This window comes from Thamnophis sirtalis, unplaced genomic scaffold (assembly GCF_051295495.1).
Source record: "Thamnophis sirtalis isolate CommonGarterSnake01/CBP01778 unplaced genomic scaffold, rThaSir2_p1.2 scaffold_1, whole genome shotgun sequence".
Taxonomy (NCBI): domain Eukaryota; kingdom Metazoa; phylum Chordata; class Lepidosauria; order Squamata; family Natricidae; genus Thamnophis; species Thamnophis sirtalis.
Window position 1 is genome coordinate 50,071,372 of NW_028261381.1, and position 15,873 is coordinate 50,087,244.

At 43.7% G+C, this 15,873-nt stretch overlaps 1 protein-coding gene across 1 annotated transcript in view; it reads left to right on the forward strand.

The window, feature by feature from the left end:
• The first annotated feature begins 2,492 nt into the window (after positions 1-2,492).
• The window catches only part of ADCY5 (adenylate cyclase 5), a 274,822-nt gene continuing 261,441 nt past the window's right edge, over positions 2,493-15,873 (forward strand). The window contains exon 1 of the mRNA XM_087711800.1: positions 2,493-5,269. Coding sequence (XP_087567926.1) covers positions 4,268-5,269 — 1,002 coding nt within the window. The 5' untranslated portion in view covers positions 2,493-4,267. The remainder of the gene's footprint in view (positions 5,270-15,873) is intronic.

Genomic DNA, 15,873 nt, shown 5'->3' on the forward strand with positions numbered 1-15,873 from the left:
GGGGCTGGCCTGCCAGCTCTGTGGAGACTTCCCTGCTTCCCTACTTCCGCCACCACACCGAACTCTCTGTTCTCCAGGGCTGCCTCCTTTGGGGCACCCGTGTGGTTATCCCTGCTACCCTCCGCCGAGCCGTCCTCACCCCCCTCCATGAAGGGCACCCTGGCATAGTCCGCATGAAAAGCCTCGGGCGGGGCTATGTCTGGTGGCCCACCATGGATGCGGACATTATGGCTTGGGTGCAAGCTTGCGCAGCTTGCCAGCAGTTGCGACCGGTGCCTCCCGCCGTGCCGCATAGGGACTGGAACCTTCCCCAGGCCCCATGGAGCTGACTTCATGTCAACTTCCTTGGTCCTTTTGAGGGGCTCACCCTCTTTATTGTTGTGGATGCTTGGTCCAAGTGGGTTGAGCTCTTCCCCATGAAGAGCACGACCTCTGGGGCCACTATCCATGTCCTAGATTCCCTGTTTATGACCCATGGCCTTCCGGATGTGTTGGTTTCTGATAACGGCCCCCAGTTCACCTCCTCTGAATTCCAACTTTATCTCTCCAGCCTGGGAATTTGCCATGCTCCGGTGGCCCCATTCCCACAGCGGGGAACGGCTTGGCGGAGTGCGCTGTTCGCTCCACCAAGGAGGCCCTCAGTCACATGGCTCCGCTGCCCTGGTCTACCTGGCTCCCTACCTATCTCCGTTCACAACACACCACCCCTTGTCGGGTAAAACTCCTGCCGAACTCGTCATGGGCTGGAAACTCCGCATCACCCTAGACCGTCTGCATCCCCACTTCACCCCTTCTGCTGTCTTCCAACACCCCCCCCTCAGGCCTTTCTGGTGGGTGAGAGGGTGTTTGCCCAGAATTTTGCAGGCGACCCGAAATGGCTGCCTGGAATCATTTCAGATATAACTGGACCCTGTTCCTACAGGGTCCTCCTCAGCAATGGGAGACATTGGCGGAGGCATGTAGACCAGCTCCGCCAGCGAGTTGCAGAGGGGCCCATGGACCGTCCGGCCACTCCAGAAACAACCAGCCCTACCAACGCTGCCGGCCGGCCCGACCAACAAAAAACCGCTAGCTCCGAGTCCGCGCAGCCCGCCATGGTCTCGTTGGAACACTTACCATTGCAAACTGGCGCCATGGCCAGGGTGGGCCCTCCAGCGTCGATCGCAAGGCCAATCCAGTGGAGCAGAGACAACAGCGCTCCTCCTTCTTCGGCGGCGGCCACACCTTTACTGAGACACTTGCAACGCGTGCACAGACGCCTCGAGTACCTTTGCGACTATGTTTGCGCAGTCCAGGGGAAAGGGGTGTTGTGTCCTGACCAGCAGATGGCGCTGTACAGGGCGCCTCTGATTGGCCAGGATGTGTCTGCCAGCTGGCGGGAGGAACCGGGCTCTCCCATTGGTTCCCCGTCTGACAGCTCCTGGTATAAATAGCTGTCATTTGTCTTGCCTGTTCTAAGTTTTAATAAAGGTTCCTGTTGCAGTTAACCGGTCTCCTCAGTTTGTGTCCCGCAAAACATAAAAATTTTGTTTTTCTGTTTTAAACTTTCAAATATCTTTGAAAGTTTGACCCAAAACATATGTTGATTGAAAATTAGTCTTGTCAAATCCATTCAATTTGGAATTTCTAAATATTTGCTAAATCCTTTTAATATTGCATCAAGAGCTTCAATTACAATAGGTACGACAACAGATTTTTCTTCCATAATTTTCAAGCTCAATTTGTAAACCATGATATTATATTATTTTCTCCATTACTTTTTCCAAATCAGTTTCACTGTCTTGAGGCATTGTCACATCAGGGAACCATTCGTTCTTTTCTATAACAGTAATATTTTCCATACTGTATTATGGTCTATTAATTTGTTTTCTGAAATTTCACAAAATTTCTATCAACCCATTTTGCAATTTTTTTTCAGGTACATCACATGCCAGTGGTTTTCTGGCAAACAGTGCAACAGAATTTTTTATATAAAAAAATTTAGTGGACAATTTCAGCAACCCTATCATGATGTCATCGTTTATACTGTTTGAACAATTTTACTACAGCCACCCATGAGAGGATCTCCACTTTTCCTCTTAATTTTACAAAGCAGACATTTGGTGTTGTCATATTTAGTTTTGACTTTGATTGTATTGCAAGGCTGGTTCTGGAAGTGCCATGATTATTTTCTCATTTTCTTTTTTTTAAGTGTACAACCATAACCATGTTAGACTTTGATGATGATGATGATGATGATGATGATGATGATGATGATGATGATGATGATGATGGTTATGATGAGTAGCAGGGCACCAGATCAACATTGCCCGCCTCTTAAACTACCCATTGGAAGAAAAGCCAACCCAGCAGATTATTTCGCGAAGCTAGCCAATCCTACACGGCGGCGGCCGACCGACCAGCCAATAGTCTCGAGACCGAGGCGGAACTCTGCCAGGCGGTAGCTCGGGTGGAAGAGGGGCCGTACAAATGTTGGTTTGAAAGGGGCGGGCTGCCGTTCCCCGCAAGAAGAGCGTGCGAGCGCGGGGCTAAGGCGAGGAGCCGTGGCTGAAACTGAGGAGAAGCGCCGAAGAGGCCAGGGAACCAGCCGTACGCGGGAAAGGCCCCTTTTACTCGTGCAAAAAAAGAACCGGGCAGCCGCTGCCTGGCTGACGTTGTCGGAGGGGAAGGTCGCCTCTCCTCTACCCGCCGCAGCGCCTTGCACGCTCAGGCATGGAGGTCTAGCGCGACGGCGGTGGCAGTCTTCGAAGTCGCGCCAAAACAGCTCTTGCGCGCTATCCAACACCTCCCCCCCGGCTCCCAGCCCCACAATTAGCTTGTGGTCGTGCGTTTTTGCCCCGCCGCTACAGCTGGTGAACGGCTGGCGGTTCCTTTGGCTGCAGCGGAGAACGACGCATCCTCGCGTGGAGAGGCAGCAGCTCAAGCATCGGCTTTTTGCCGAAGAACTCCTTGCTGAAGCGACGGTCGAAGAAGGAGCCTCTCGCTTTCTCCGCCTGCGCCCTGCTTCCACCGCCCCACCGCCGGCCCTGCCTAATTCTGCCTTCGATCCACCAGAGCCGGATTTCAGGTCCCATCATTCCAAGGGCAAAAATAGCGGCGACCGTCCCGGCAAGCGTCAGCGATCCCACCCACTTGGCTCCCTCCAAGCAGGGAGAAGAGAGAAGATAGGCGCCCGGACCGACCCGGTGGTGACCGATTCGCTTCCAATAAATAACGCTTCGAGTGCCGGCTCCGGGGTTGGTGGTGCTTCGCTAACCCTTCCCACTGCAGCAATGTCGCCGCTGCCTTGAGCAGGAAGAATTGAGGGAGGGGGACGGGCGAGGGGCTTCGGAAAGGCGGATGGCTCGCTCGCTCGCTCGCCATTCCTCTCAGGCCGATCCTTAGGGCACCCTTCTCGAAACTAGAGGGGATCGGACAATGAGCCAGTCGCTCGCCAGACGCCTCGGGCGCTGCCTCTGGGGCTGCCCTCTGCCACAGCTGCCCAGATGACCAACGCATAGGCGGGTTGCCTCCGGGCCAAATAATTTAAAATGACGATTCTGGATGGTTTTTTTGCTCCGCTTCATGGAGAGTAGATCGCGAAGGAATGATGCCACCTCTTTGAGTTCGTTTTGGACAGCAGGTCCTTCGCGGGGAGGAGATCCCGAAAGAGAGAGAGAGACTTGCCAAGATGCTCCACAGTGATGATTTTACAAAGTTACGTTCTGGTTGTAGAGTGATTGTGGCTTAAAGCGAGAGGGGGGAAAATTTTCAACACTCCAGGTGCCTTTTCCTCCTCTGTCTCCGTTTTCTATGTATGCCGGTGTAGTGGATTTGAATTCTTGATGCGCCAGTGAACTGCCAAAACCCCAGGGACTTGGGCGGGAAAATGACAGAAGGGGAATCCTTGCCCGAGAGCCCACCTTTCCCTAGGAGGGGAGGGAAACTTGCTTCCCAGCCAGCTCTCTATGTGGCTATATAAACCCTGCATGAGGAAACGTTGGACTCCTGGGAAGGGAAGGAGACCTGAGTGGCTTTCCAGGTGGCAACTAAGAGAGATTTGAGTATCCTTGGGGACACTGTTGGATCTGGTTCTGGATTTCAAGTTTGGTCTCCTGCCCTTGCTTCCATCCTCCTGTTCATTGGTGGAGAGATGCTGTTTGGAAGATCCGGAGAATTGCTGTTTGGTTCTGTGCCATGAACCACCCAATGTCTTCTGGTTGATTTCCCTCCCACCTTCTCCTGGTTTCCTGGAATTCCTGCCCTTCCTCTGCTGCCCCAGCAGGGCATGTCCCGCTCCAACAGCGTAAGCCCTCCGGGGTTTGGAGTTCCTGCTGCGCCCAGGGGTGGAGGGACAGAGTCACACCGCTCTGCCTGGGGAGAAGCTGAATCCAGAGCCAATGGCTACTCCTACCCACTCCCTACCAGGGCCTCAGTCAAGGAATCTTCCAGAATGGCAAGCAGGTGGAGGAGTGAGGAGGAGTATGATCTGCCAGGTAGCAGGAACCATGGGGTAAGTGGCTGCAGGATGATGAGCTTCAGGTCCAAATCTGCTTGGCAGGATCGTAGTGGAGACAAGAGCCAGCACTCCTGTCGGGCAGGAGATCCCTCCCTTGCCCCAAGTCCGAGACACTATGGTAGTGAGCAGGGTGAGGTGCGCCCACGTTCTGTGGAGCTGGGACTCGAGGAGAAACGGATCAAGGCCAAGATCGACGAGCTGGAGGATGAGGAGCAGGGGGGTGATGAAGGGGGGTCTGAGATGATTTCAATGGGCAGCTGTTGTGGAAGCCTGCTACAGATCTTCAGGTCTAAGAAGTTCCAGTCAGAGAAGTTGGAGCACCTCTACCAGCGGTATTTTTTCCGTCTCAACCAGAGCAGCCTGACCATGCTGATGGCAGTGCTAGTCTTGGTGTGCCTGGTCATGCTGCTCTTCCACACTGTTCATGGCCACTACCAAGTGCCCTATGTGGTGGTGCTGTCCCTGGCCATCCTGCTAATGGTGTCCCTGGGGGCCGTCTGCAACCGTAATGATTTCCACCAGGACCACATGTGGCTCATGTGCTACTCTGTCATCCTTGTGGTGTTAGCTGTGCAAGTGGTTGGCTGCTTGCTAATGCAGCCCAGAAGTGCCTCAGAGGGCATCTGGTGGACCATCTTTTTTATCTACAGCATCTATACTTTGCTACCCATCAGGATGAGGGCAGCAGTCATCAGTGGTGTGCTATTGTCTGCCATCCACCTGGCCATTTCTCTCAAAATCAATGCAGAAGACAAAGTCTTATTAAAACAGGTAAGGCTGAGATGTTGGATGTGTGGCTGCTAATTCTGACAGAGAACTTGCAATACCTGGAGATTGGTTTTGGAAGTGCCTGGCTCCAGGCTTAGTTGTTGATGCTCCCTGTCATTTAATTTCCTTGCATTTCTTTTTATTTATATGTTTAATTGACCTTAACCGAACACTTGGAAAGGGGTGTGGGGCATGGATTGTTTGGGCAATAGGAAAGAAACATAGCCTCTTGCTGTTAAAGAACTCTGGATTTGATTATTGATACAATGCTCCAGTATTGTTAATTAAAGAGGTGAAAACAGTTGGGAAATACATCTTTACTATGGTACCAAGAACTGCATTGTTCTGTGGCAATTGTCAGAATTATTTTTTTCCCCCCAATGAAATTCCACAAAGTTGTGGAGGAAAAAAATGCTTCGAATAAGTATATTGCATAGTAAACCTCCCAAATTAGCTTGTTCCTCTGGAAGGAAATTTTCTTTCTAATAAAAAAGCAGTTTCCTCTTTGTGTGGGTGTAGGGAGGATTTTGTTTATAGTTATGTCACTATTGTCAAGACCAGAGAATAAAACATGAGTTCAGTTTGGATGTTTTATATACATATAAGAACAACATATATGTGTGTGTGTGTGTGTGTGTGTGTGTGTGTGTGTGTGTGTGTGTGTGTATATATATATATATATATATATATATATATATTTCTTATATGTAAACTTTCCTTTCACGAAGGTAGGAAGCAGGTGCTTAGATTCCTCCGGAGTATCAGTTTATAACTAAAGAGAATGTTTGATGTTACATCGGTTGAATATGTTATACAGGCTTTGTGTTCTAACTTCATCTCACTTTGTGCATGCATATTTATTGATTGCCCCACCTCCTGCCCAGTAACTTCATTTGGGAATTGGTATCAAAGTATACAATATCTGTGCTGCAAAAATCATAATAGCCATTATTCTGTTAAAAAAAATCATATGATTTTACTATCATCTAGTCTAGTGTACATCTAGGTATTTTCAATCCAGATAGTGAAGCCCTCAAGTTATTCTGGGAAAGATTCCTTAAAGTGTGACCATAATTTTGTGATTATTTCATTTTATTTTCTCCTATTAGCATGAAAATTAAATAGTAACAGTAACAGAATAGCTTTATTAATATTTTTTGGAAGAACCAGCTTGTGGAATAATATTACATGCATAGGTGCTACTTGAAACTTATTAAGAGAATTGCTAAAATTATGCAGTTTTACTGAAATAACTCTTCGGCAGATCATTTCCTAATTTAGAATACTTTCATATTTGTTAAACAAAATTAGTTGACAAAGAAGGCAAGGAGGGCTGTCATATCTTGCCTCCATCTTTTAAGCTTAACTTAGAAAATCTTTCTAAGCTTGCTTTTTGTTTTTCCTTAGAAGCAGCCTAATAAAGCTTTCGGCTTCAAAGCGCTTTTGTGTTTCAAACTTTGCTGCTATAACACAACTTCTGTTGTGGTTTTACTTAAACTTTAAATAAATGTCCCTGATTCTCCCACTGATTATCTGCAAAATGAAGATGATAATTCCCGGTTACTTTATTGGACTCTTGTAAGGTTCTCTACTAACTGACCGATTGAGCTTCAATTTTGTGCTTTTTGCTATCACATTACCTGATTACCTAGTTTATTTTCCTGTTTAGCACACATCACATTTGCACTAACACCTGAAGTGAAACAATAGTTTTACAGATATAATAGGAAATTGTAAATCAACTGGAATGCATGAAGAAAAAGAGATTATTTTGAATTAGTGGTTTAGTTTAATTGTGAAGTCACCCAGAATATAAAGTGTTTGTAACGCTTGAAACTTTGGGCATAACACTAGCCAGCTATGTTCTATGAACTATCTGTACTACAATTATATTTATTTTTAATTTACTTTAAATTACAGGTTAGTTCTTCACATCTTTTCTATCAGAAGAGTTGATACCTAGTCTAAAATGTTGCCTTTCAAGCTATAAACGGAGGTTATACTTGGAGCCATCTGATACTAAAATTTAAATTGGCAACTGCCTCACAACTTAACAGGCCGTTTATTACCTAGGCTGTAGCTTGTTACCATAGAAATTTAATTTTTTTCTGACACTGCCCCACTGATGCATATCCTTCCTTTTTCTTCCAAATAAGAATGTCTGGGGTGGGCGGTAGGGTTAGGAAACATGGGAATGGACCGAATCTAAATATATTATTCTAATACTTTTCCGTTATTTTCAGTTTTTGTTTGATTCTTTCCTAATGAAATCCATATAGACAGGACATTTGCGGAGTCATGATATGGGCCAGAAGACTGCCTCTATCTTCATAGGAATAAGAGCCTCCCTACTCTTGTAGGGGTTATTTATGGGTAAACTAATCTAGGGTTGCATTGCATGCAGATAAGGTTGGTGAATGAAACCCAGTATTGCCTTACTGCAAGGTTTCAGAATCTTGGTCACTTTAAGACGTGTGGACGTCAACTCCCAGAATTCTGAAGCAGCCATGTTGGCTGGGGAATTCTGGGAGTTGACATCCACAGGTCTTAAAGTGGCCAAGGTTCAGAAAACCTGCCTTACTGGACTTCTTTGGCGGTGTTCCCATAAAAGCCTCAATATTAAGGCTTTCCAAATTATTCCAGATTTTTCTGTGAGGGGGTTGCAGGATAATTCACTCCTTCCCCCCAGCAGTGTTTGTTGAAGGATCTTAGCAGGAATTCTTCCTCTGTTCGATTTCATAGCCATAACCTGAGTGGCTCTGTGTTTCTCAGATGTGTTGGCTCACCTGCATTTACTAGGAACAATAAAGCCAAAAAACCCATCCCATTTTATTTTTAAAAAGTGTATACTTAATTATGTGTTATGTTGTAATTCATACATCTTGGTTTTCCAAATCTAGAGAACGTGTTATACAGTCACTTATCACGACTCCCTTCAAAACTCTGTCCTGAAAGTTCATTTCTAGCTTTTCTTTAGGTGAGATTTCAGTGGCAATTTCTTGATTCATTTTGCTAAAGTGTAGGGTTACTTATGATTGTACATGTCCAACAAATGTCCCATTGCAGATGCTATGTTATTGTATGTCTGCTTTAATACTGTACTTTTTAAAAAAGAAAATTATTTTTAGTGTATTTTATTTGGTCACACATCTTAAAAAACATAGGGATGTGGAGGCTCAGTGGCTAAGACACTGAGCTTGTTGATCAGAAAAACAGTTCCGTTTGAATTCCTAGCGCTGCGTAACGGAGTGAGCTCCCATTACTTGTCCCAGCTTCTGCCAACCTAACATTTCGAAAGCATGTGAAAAATGCAAGTAGAAAAATAGGCACCACCTTTGATGGGAAGGTAACAGCGTTCCATGCGCCCTTGGCATGCCGGCCACATGACCACGGAGACGTCTTCAGACAGCGCTGGTTCTTTGGCTTTGAAACGGAGATGAGGACCGCCTCCTAGAGTCAGGAATAACTAGCACATATGTGCGAGGGGAACTGTTACCTTTTGCCTTAAAAAACAGAAGGATTATATGGTTCCTGGAATATAAAATGCATCATACAGAGAGATCCAAGCCCTGGAAAAGAGCTCTCTGAAAGTCTCAAACATAAGGTAGCTATATCTGTAAATGATATACTTTTAATCTACTGTTAGCTTTCCTGTTGACCTGAGATTTGACAGCAGCTACAATCTTCTTTTCCAACTCTTGCATTTTTATTCAGATTCTCTCTCTTTCGGGGCAAAGCCCGATAGCATCATTTCTAAACAGCTGCATCATCATGTGTCTTTATTTTATAACTCTTCTCTTATCCAAGCCAGTCTCTCAGCTGTTTAGACCTTTTACCAAGGCCTGTGTCACAATACCCCCCTTCAGTACTCTTGGCTTTTCATGTATGAGAATAAATACAATGCGGTGTCTCTTCTGCCCATAATCCATGCTCATTTGAAGCAACCTAGTTGTAAGATGATTACCTTTATAGAGAATGTAATAAAAGCCCACCTGCCCCTTTCTGAACGGAATGGGACAACTCGCCATGGCCAACTCACCGAGGCCAATTCGCAGCGGCTACTTTGCAGCAGCCAACGTGCCACCTCATGGGAAAATTCGCTGTGGCCAACTTGTTGTGGGACAACTCGGCATGGGATTCCTTTAGTTTCTTTATTTTTGTTTACCACGTTTTTATCAAAATTATTTTATCCCCTGGAAGTCATTCCTGTGACTACCAGCTTTATGTAATGCTTTGATGAATAATAACAGGAACCAATCCTACGCTGAATTAAAAAAAAATGAGTATCATTAAATGAGTTGTTGAAGTTTAATGGCCAGAGATAATGGCTTTAACAACACACACGTGTTATATGAGTTCATTGTGACCTTCATAGCAGTTCTGCTGCGTTTGGAGCTAAGCTGTGATTTGATTCCCATATATGATGGGACTGCTCTTCCATGCCAGGAATGAGCAGCCCAGGGACTCAAGGGACTACTTGTAGCATCTGAATCTGTTTTTCATCTTTCTGAAGCCCTGGAATGCCCTCCAGCTACAGTTGTTGGAAGTCAGCAGTGTGACTTCTTGTTCCTTTGATAAGGGAAATGTATGGAAGCTGTTGGATAAGCCATTTACTAGTTATGACCTAACCCACCCACCCCCGTTTCCCTGGATCTTGCTTAATAAAAGCATTTGCTTCAGGAACAACACCTCTCCTACAAGTAGCCAAAACAATGAGAAAGACAGAATTTTAACACCAAGCTCATCACTGGTTTAAGAATGTTCATGTTTCACCAGAACTGACTGACTTTCTGTTCAAGTTGAAGCCATTCTCTAAATTATATTAGTAACCTGGGTGTAAAAGATATAAAAACCCTACATGGCATGGGACCAGATTGTAGGTAGTCCTTGACTTACAACCATAAGTGAGCCCAACATTTTTGTTGTTAAGTGAGACATTTGTTAAGTGAGTTTTGCCCCATTTTACGGCTTTTCTTGCCTCAGTTGTTAAGTGAATCACTGAAGTCATTAAATTAGTAACACAGTAATTAAGTGAATCTGGCTTCCCCAATGGCTTTGCTTGTCAGAAGGCCACAAAAGGGGATCATGTGATACTGCAACTGTCATAAATATGAGCCAGTTGCTAAGAGTCTGAATTTTGATCACATGACCACAGGGGTGTGTGTGTGCTGCAAAGGTTATAACTGTGAAAAACGGTCACAAGTCCCTTTTTTCAGTGCCGTTGTAACTTTGAATGGTCACTAAAGGAACTGTTGAAAGTCGAGGATTACCTGTATTTGTGGGGCTGCATCTACCTATTCCATCAGGTTCGGTAGGAGGAGTATGCTATGGGTCTCCATCTTCAAAGAAGCTCTATCTGATAAGACCCTGACAGTGGGGCTTTTCTGCTGTGATCCCGGTGGGACCTCATTTCCCCCCTCCCATGAGGTTTGCCCCATCTCTGTTAGCCTTCCTAGACGATCCTTAAAATATCTTTTTTCTTACCAGCCTTGGGGATCCCAGGGAGAGCCTGCAAGTGACTGTACGAGATTAATTGATGTTTGTTTTCCTGTTTTCTTGGGTGTATCTGTTTATTTTATCTTTTTGCTTTATATGTGTATTTCATTTATTTTTATTGTTTTTAAATTGTTATGGAATTTTAAAGTGCTGTTATGGTGTATGCTGCCCCAAGTCTCTTGTTTGTGTGATGAATGGCTGTATAAATAAAAGAAAAATTTCCATGGGCCAATAACAGTGGTGGTCAATTCAGCAGGTTTTGACTAGTTCTGGGGAACCAGTAGTGGGAATTTTGAGTAGTTCGGAGAACCGGTAAATACCACCTCTGACTGGCCCCACCCCCATCTATTTTCTGCCTCCTGAGTTCCAGATGATCAGGAAGAAATGGAGATTTTACAGTATCCTTCCCCTGCCACGCCCATCAAGCCACACCCACAGAACTGGTAATAAATCCCACCACTGGCCAATAAGGATGTTAATCATTTGACTGTAAAGTTGTTAAGCAACAGATATTAGTTTGTCTTTTAAAATATAAAATTATATACTACATTATAAATAATATAAAAATATATACTATATTATAAAAATATCATCTGCCTTTTAAATTTGATCTTAATTTTATTCACTTGGTTGGGGAGGAAATAAATTCTTGGATTAGCGATTTGGAAGAAATTTTGCTGACATCAAGGAAATTCAAACCACTTTTGGTTTGAACAATTTTTTAAAACTGTTTTTTAAAATTCCAATCTGAGTTTGTGACTAGGGATACTTGTGGTTCTGAAACAAATGCTAACATTAGAACCCAGGATATAAGGTGGGATTTGCACTGGGACATCCTCATGTGCAGATTGTGGGGGTATTTTTTCATCAGTGTGGTCAGCTGCAGACACCCATGCTGTCAAATGCCTTGAAGATTATTTATATCTAGTACTAGCAAGTTGTAGCATTGTAATAGAACTCACAGTAGACCAATCCAAAGGTGTACATGTTAATTTCTATTTTTATGTTAGTATATTATTGGCTTTAAACAATCATGTTCAAGAGACTAATTTCATAGTTTCACAATTCTTGCTTGTTTAAGTAATTAATATTTTGTCAATCAATTCTTTCAAGTAGTTGCTGATTATTTAATTGCGTATGCTAAGTGTTATTTTTTTTCATGGCCAAATGTCCAAATCAAGTAAAATTTGACTTGGATTAGTTTAGATGCTGAACCTTGGCAAGGTTCTCATGAGAGCTAATTCTCTATTTAAATTAACAAAACATAGTTGGTATTCTTATAATAGACCAGTGCCCAAACAAAAAACCCTAATTATTGCTTAATAATTTATTTATATCTCGCACTTATCAATTTGTCATACACAACTCAAGATGGTGAATGTACCTAATACTCCTATTTTGCCCACAACAACAACCCTCTGAAGTGAATTTAGTTGAGATAGTGACTGGCCAAAAGTCACCCAGCTGATTTTCATGTCCAAGGTGGGATTAGAACTCACAGATTCCCAGTTTGTAGCCTTAGTGTCTTAACTACTAGACTAGACTGGCACTCTTCATATAATGGTTTTAGCCACAGAGCATGCTTAGATATCTGGGAGCTACAGCTACCATCTAGTAAGTTAACACTATTTTAGCCTAAGCTAGCATGTTGTGAGAAAGCTGTCTCATGATTACCAAATTATTAAAAGGGGATAGTATTCCACGTATAAATTATTCTATATTATTCTATAGAAGAAATGCAGTATAGTGATACAAATGCAGGTTTGACAAGATGGCTTGTATTTTTAAGCCTAGCTTAATTCACATAATGGTTGTGGGAATGAAATGAAGGCAGACCATCACACATGTCTGCTTGAGTTTGCTGAAGAAAAAGTAAAATATTAAGAAAATAATAGTTGTTAGTCGAGACTTTCCTCAGATATAAAAATGTTGGATATGATTCTTCTCTCTAGAAAAATAAATGCTCACTTCTGTAAGCTCATGACAAACCATTGAATGCTCTATTAATTTGGTGACAGTATAAAAACTAAATATATACTGGTTATATTGTGTTTGCAACAATGCAATAATAAATTTTAGGATTGATATCTATAAACTGAGTATTCTCCTTGGGACAAAGAGAGCTAATTAATGATGCAGCTTTTCTCACAAATGAGAGGATCTGCTGCATCAGGCAGAGGCCATTGATCTGTTTGTTGGTGGACAAGTTTGTCTTTTAAAATATTTGGAAGACTAAAGAGAAATAATTGTAGCACCAGTGGCAGCAGGCATCAAAATCTTATGTTTCTTCCATTGTTAAATGGCAATTCTACAGAATTTTACACTGACAGGTAAGATTTTTGTAAGGAAAATATTATCTGACATAAAGCAATTACACCAGAGGCAACACAGCAATAAAAAACAAGCAGACCAGACAGGTTCACAAAATAATCTGACCCCATGCTGGGGAAAACCTGAGTGTCAAGGACTTATGTAAAGAAGAGAAGGTTAGAAATATCTGGATCTTGGAGGGGATAGTGGGCAGGGCAAAGAATGATGTTCTATGGGGCAGGTGTATTGACAGAGGAAAACATGGGTTCTAGATCCCACTGGATGATGTTTTTTTAATAGAAAGTCAGATTATGACCTGGAGAACAGTGAATTCCTCATGCTGAAGCACAAAGATGTGGGACAACTGTGGTAAGGCTACTAAGGTTGTTTCCTCATGAATGTTTATGATCCATATTGCTGCATCACCTCAATATAGCCATATTTATAATAAACTGCAGTGATGTCCAAACATGGCATCATCTCACAAGGCCACATTTACAGTAAATACATTTGCATTGATCTCCAGTGAACGTATGTGGCATTCACATAATGTTACAGGTAGTCCTGGATATAAAAGATATAAAAATCCTACATGACATAGGACCAGATTACAGGTAGTCCTTGAATTGCGAACACAATTGAGCCCAAAATGTATGTTGCTAAGTGAGATAGTTAAGTGAGTTTTGCCCCATTTTATGCCCTTTCTTGCCACAGTTCTTAAGTGAATCACTGCAGTTATTAAGTTCATCACAAGATTATTAATTGAATCTGGCTTCCCCACTGACTTTGCTTGTCAGAAAGTTACAGAAGGTGATCACATGATCCCGGGACATTGAAACCATCATAAATATGAATCAGTTGCCAAGCATCTGAATTTTGATCACAAGACCATGCAATGGCCATAAGTGTGAAAAACGGATGTAAGTCACTTTTTTCCAGTGTGGTTGCAACTTCTAATGTCACTAAACGAATGGTTGCAAGTCGAGGATTACCTGTATTGGCCTGATCATTTCGCCCTGTTCCCCAAAAGGATGTTCTTGGTTAACTGGGCATCGTTGAGGCATTTGGTATTTTGGTATTTATTGATGCTTATAGGCCGCCCTTTTCCCTGAGGGGACTCAGGGCGGCTTACATAAAATAAAGGGGGGGGGTATACAGACAATAGACACAACAATACATAGAAGTAAAATAGTAAACAACATTCATTCATCATTCGGGTGGGAGGTGATATAGCAGTATATAGCAGCAGTCCAGCAATGATCTGATGGTGGTAGAAATTGTTGCATACCACTAGAGAGGAAATGCCCTAAGATTAGGAGTAGAAAGGCAAATTATCATGGGATGTTTACACATCTGGAATGTGAACTTTCTCCATCAGGCCATTTCTGAGATGGGTTAAAACCAACAATATAATTTTCCTTCTTGTTTAACTTTGTAAACTGGGAGTAACTCAAAACTTGTTATCTGTTGCAGCCTGCCTGGCTCTTCTTATAAAGCTGGAACGTTTCTGGAATGTTATTTTTATTCCTCCTGGGGTCGAGGCAACAGCAGTGCCTTGAGTCCATGCCATTAACTGGAGCTGTTAATTGCATGCTGAGTAAACATTATAGAGTTTATTTGGTCACAGATCAGCCCTATTGCTGGTAACCAAATGTTGGGCTATCCTTGATTGCAATCATGAGGATGTACTAAACTATGGGTTTCAAAATCCAAGCAGGACTGTTTATCTTTTATGGTCTGCCACTGTAACTGTTTATTAGTGTTTTGATAATGAGCTGATGTCCCCTAACTGTGTCCCCTAACTCTAACTTCTAGAGTCCTCAGCCAGCATATCAATTGGAGTAGGTTTCTGAGAAGTGTTTTCTCAACAAGACAAAAAGGGAACAAAAAGACCCAAAGATCTCTCCACCAGCAATGAACACCTAGATGAGCATAGATGAACTCCAAGATTTTCATCCAACCAACAACCAAGAAGTAAACAGTGCCCAATCAAGGAACTTACAGTCAGGCTTACAGCAAATAACCCAAAGAACCTACACTTCCCCCCAACACTGACAGGCAAGCCACTAGAATATAAACTGAGAATAAACCCCATTCCTTACTAGCACTAATGATGTTACCTAATTTGGGTAATGAATGCAAGAAAACATTGAAGCTCAGAGATGCCCCAATATTGTCTCTGGATGACTGAGGGAAGATATGACAGGATCTTTCAAGGACCTGGGAAGATGTCACAGGGTAGGGGTCCCCAACCCGCAGGCCACAGCCCACTACTGGCCAACGGCCTGTTCAAAACCGTGCCACAGGAGAGATGGATAAATGTGAATCTCTACTCATGTGAGCAGAGGGTGCTTGCACCTCCATGAAGAGAGTTTCGCACACGAATGCAAGTGCTTACCATTTGTGCGAGTGGAGCTTTGCGCACGAGTGCAAGCACCTGCCATTCATGCACAAAGCTGCATTTGCACGACTGAAGGGCACGTGCACCTGTTGCTCACACAAATTGAGTTATGCATGCACACCAGTGGTTACGGTGCTCCGGAGGGCCCACCTGCCCACGCTCCTTACCTATCTTTAAACTCTTTGATGATTACGCGCACATGCATGGCATGTACAGCGCCTGCACAATGCTCCGATGAGTAAGACACGTGTGTGCTGCACGCATTCACGTGGAGGATGCCAGGCCCCGTTGCAACCGGGATCCAGAACCCACCACTGGTGCGCAAGTGCACCTGCCACTCACACACCCTTGTCCCCTACCCTGGGCCAGGCCGCCAAGCTGGAAAGGTTGGAGATCACTG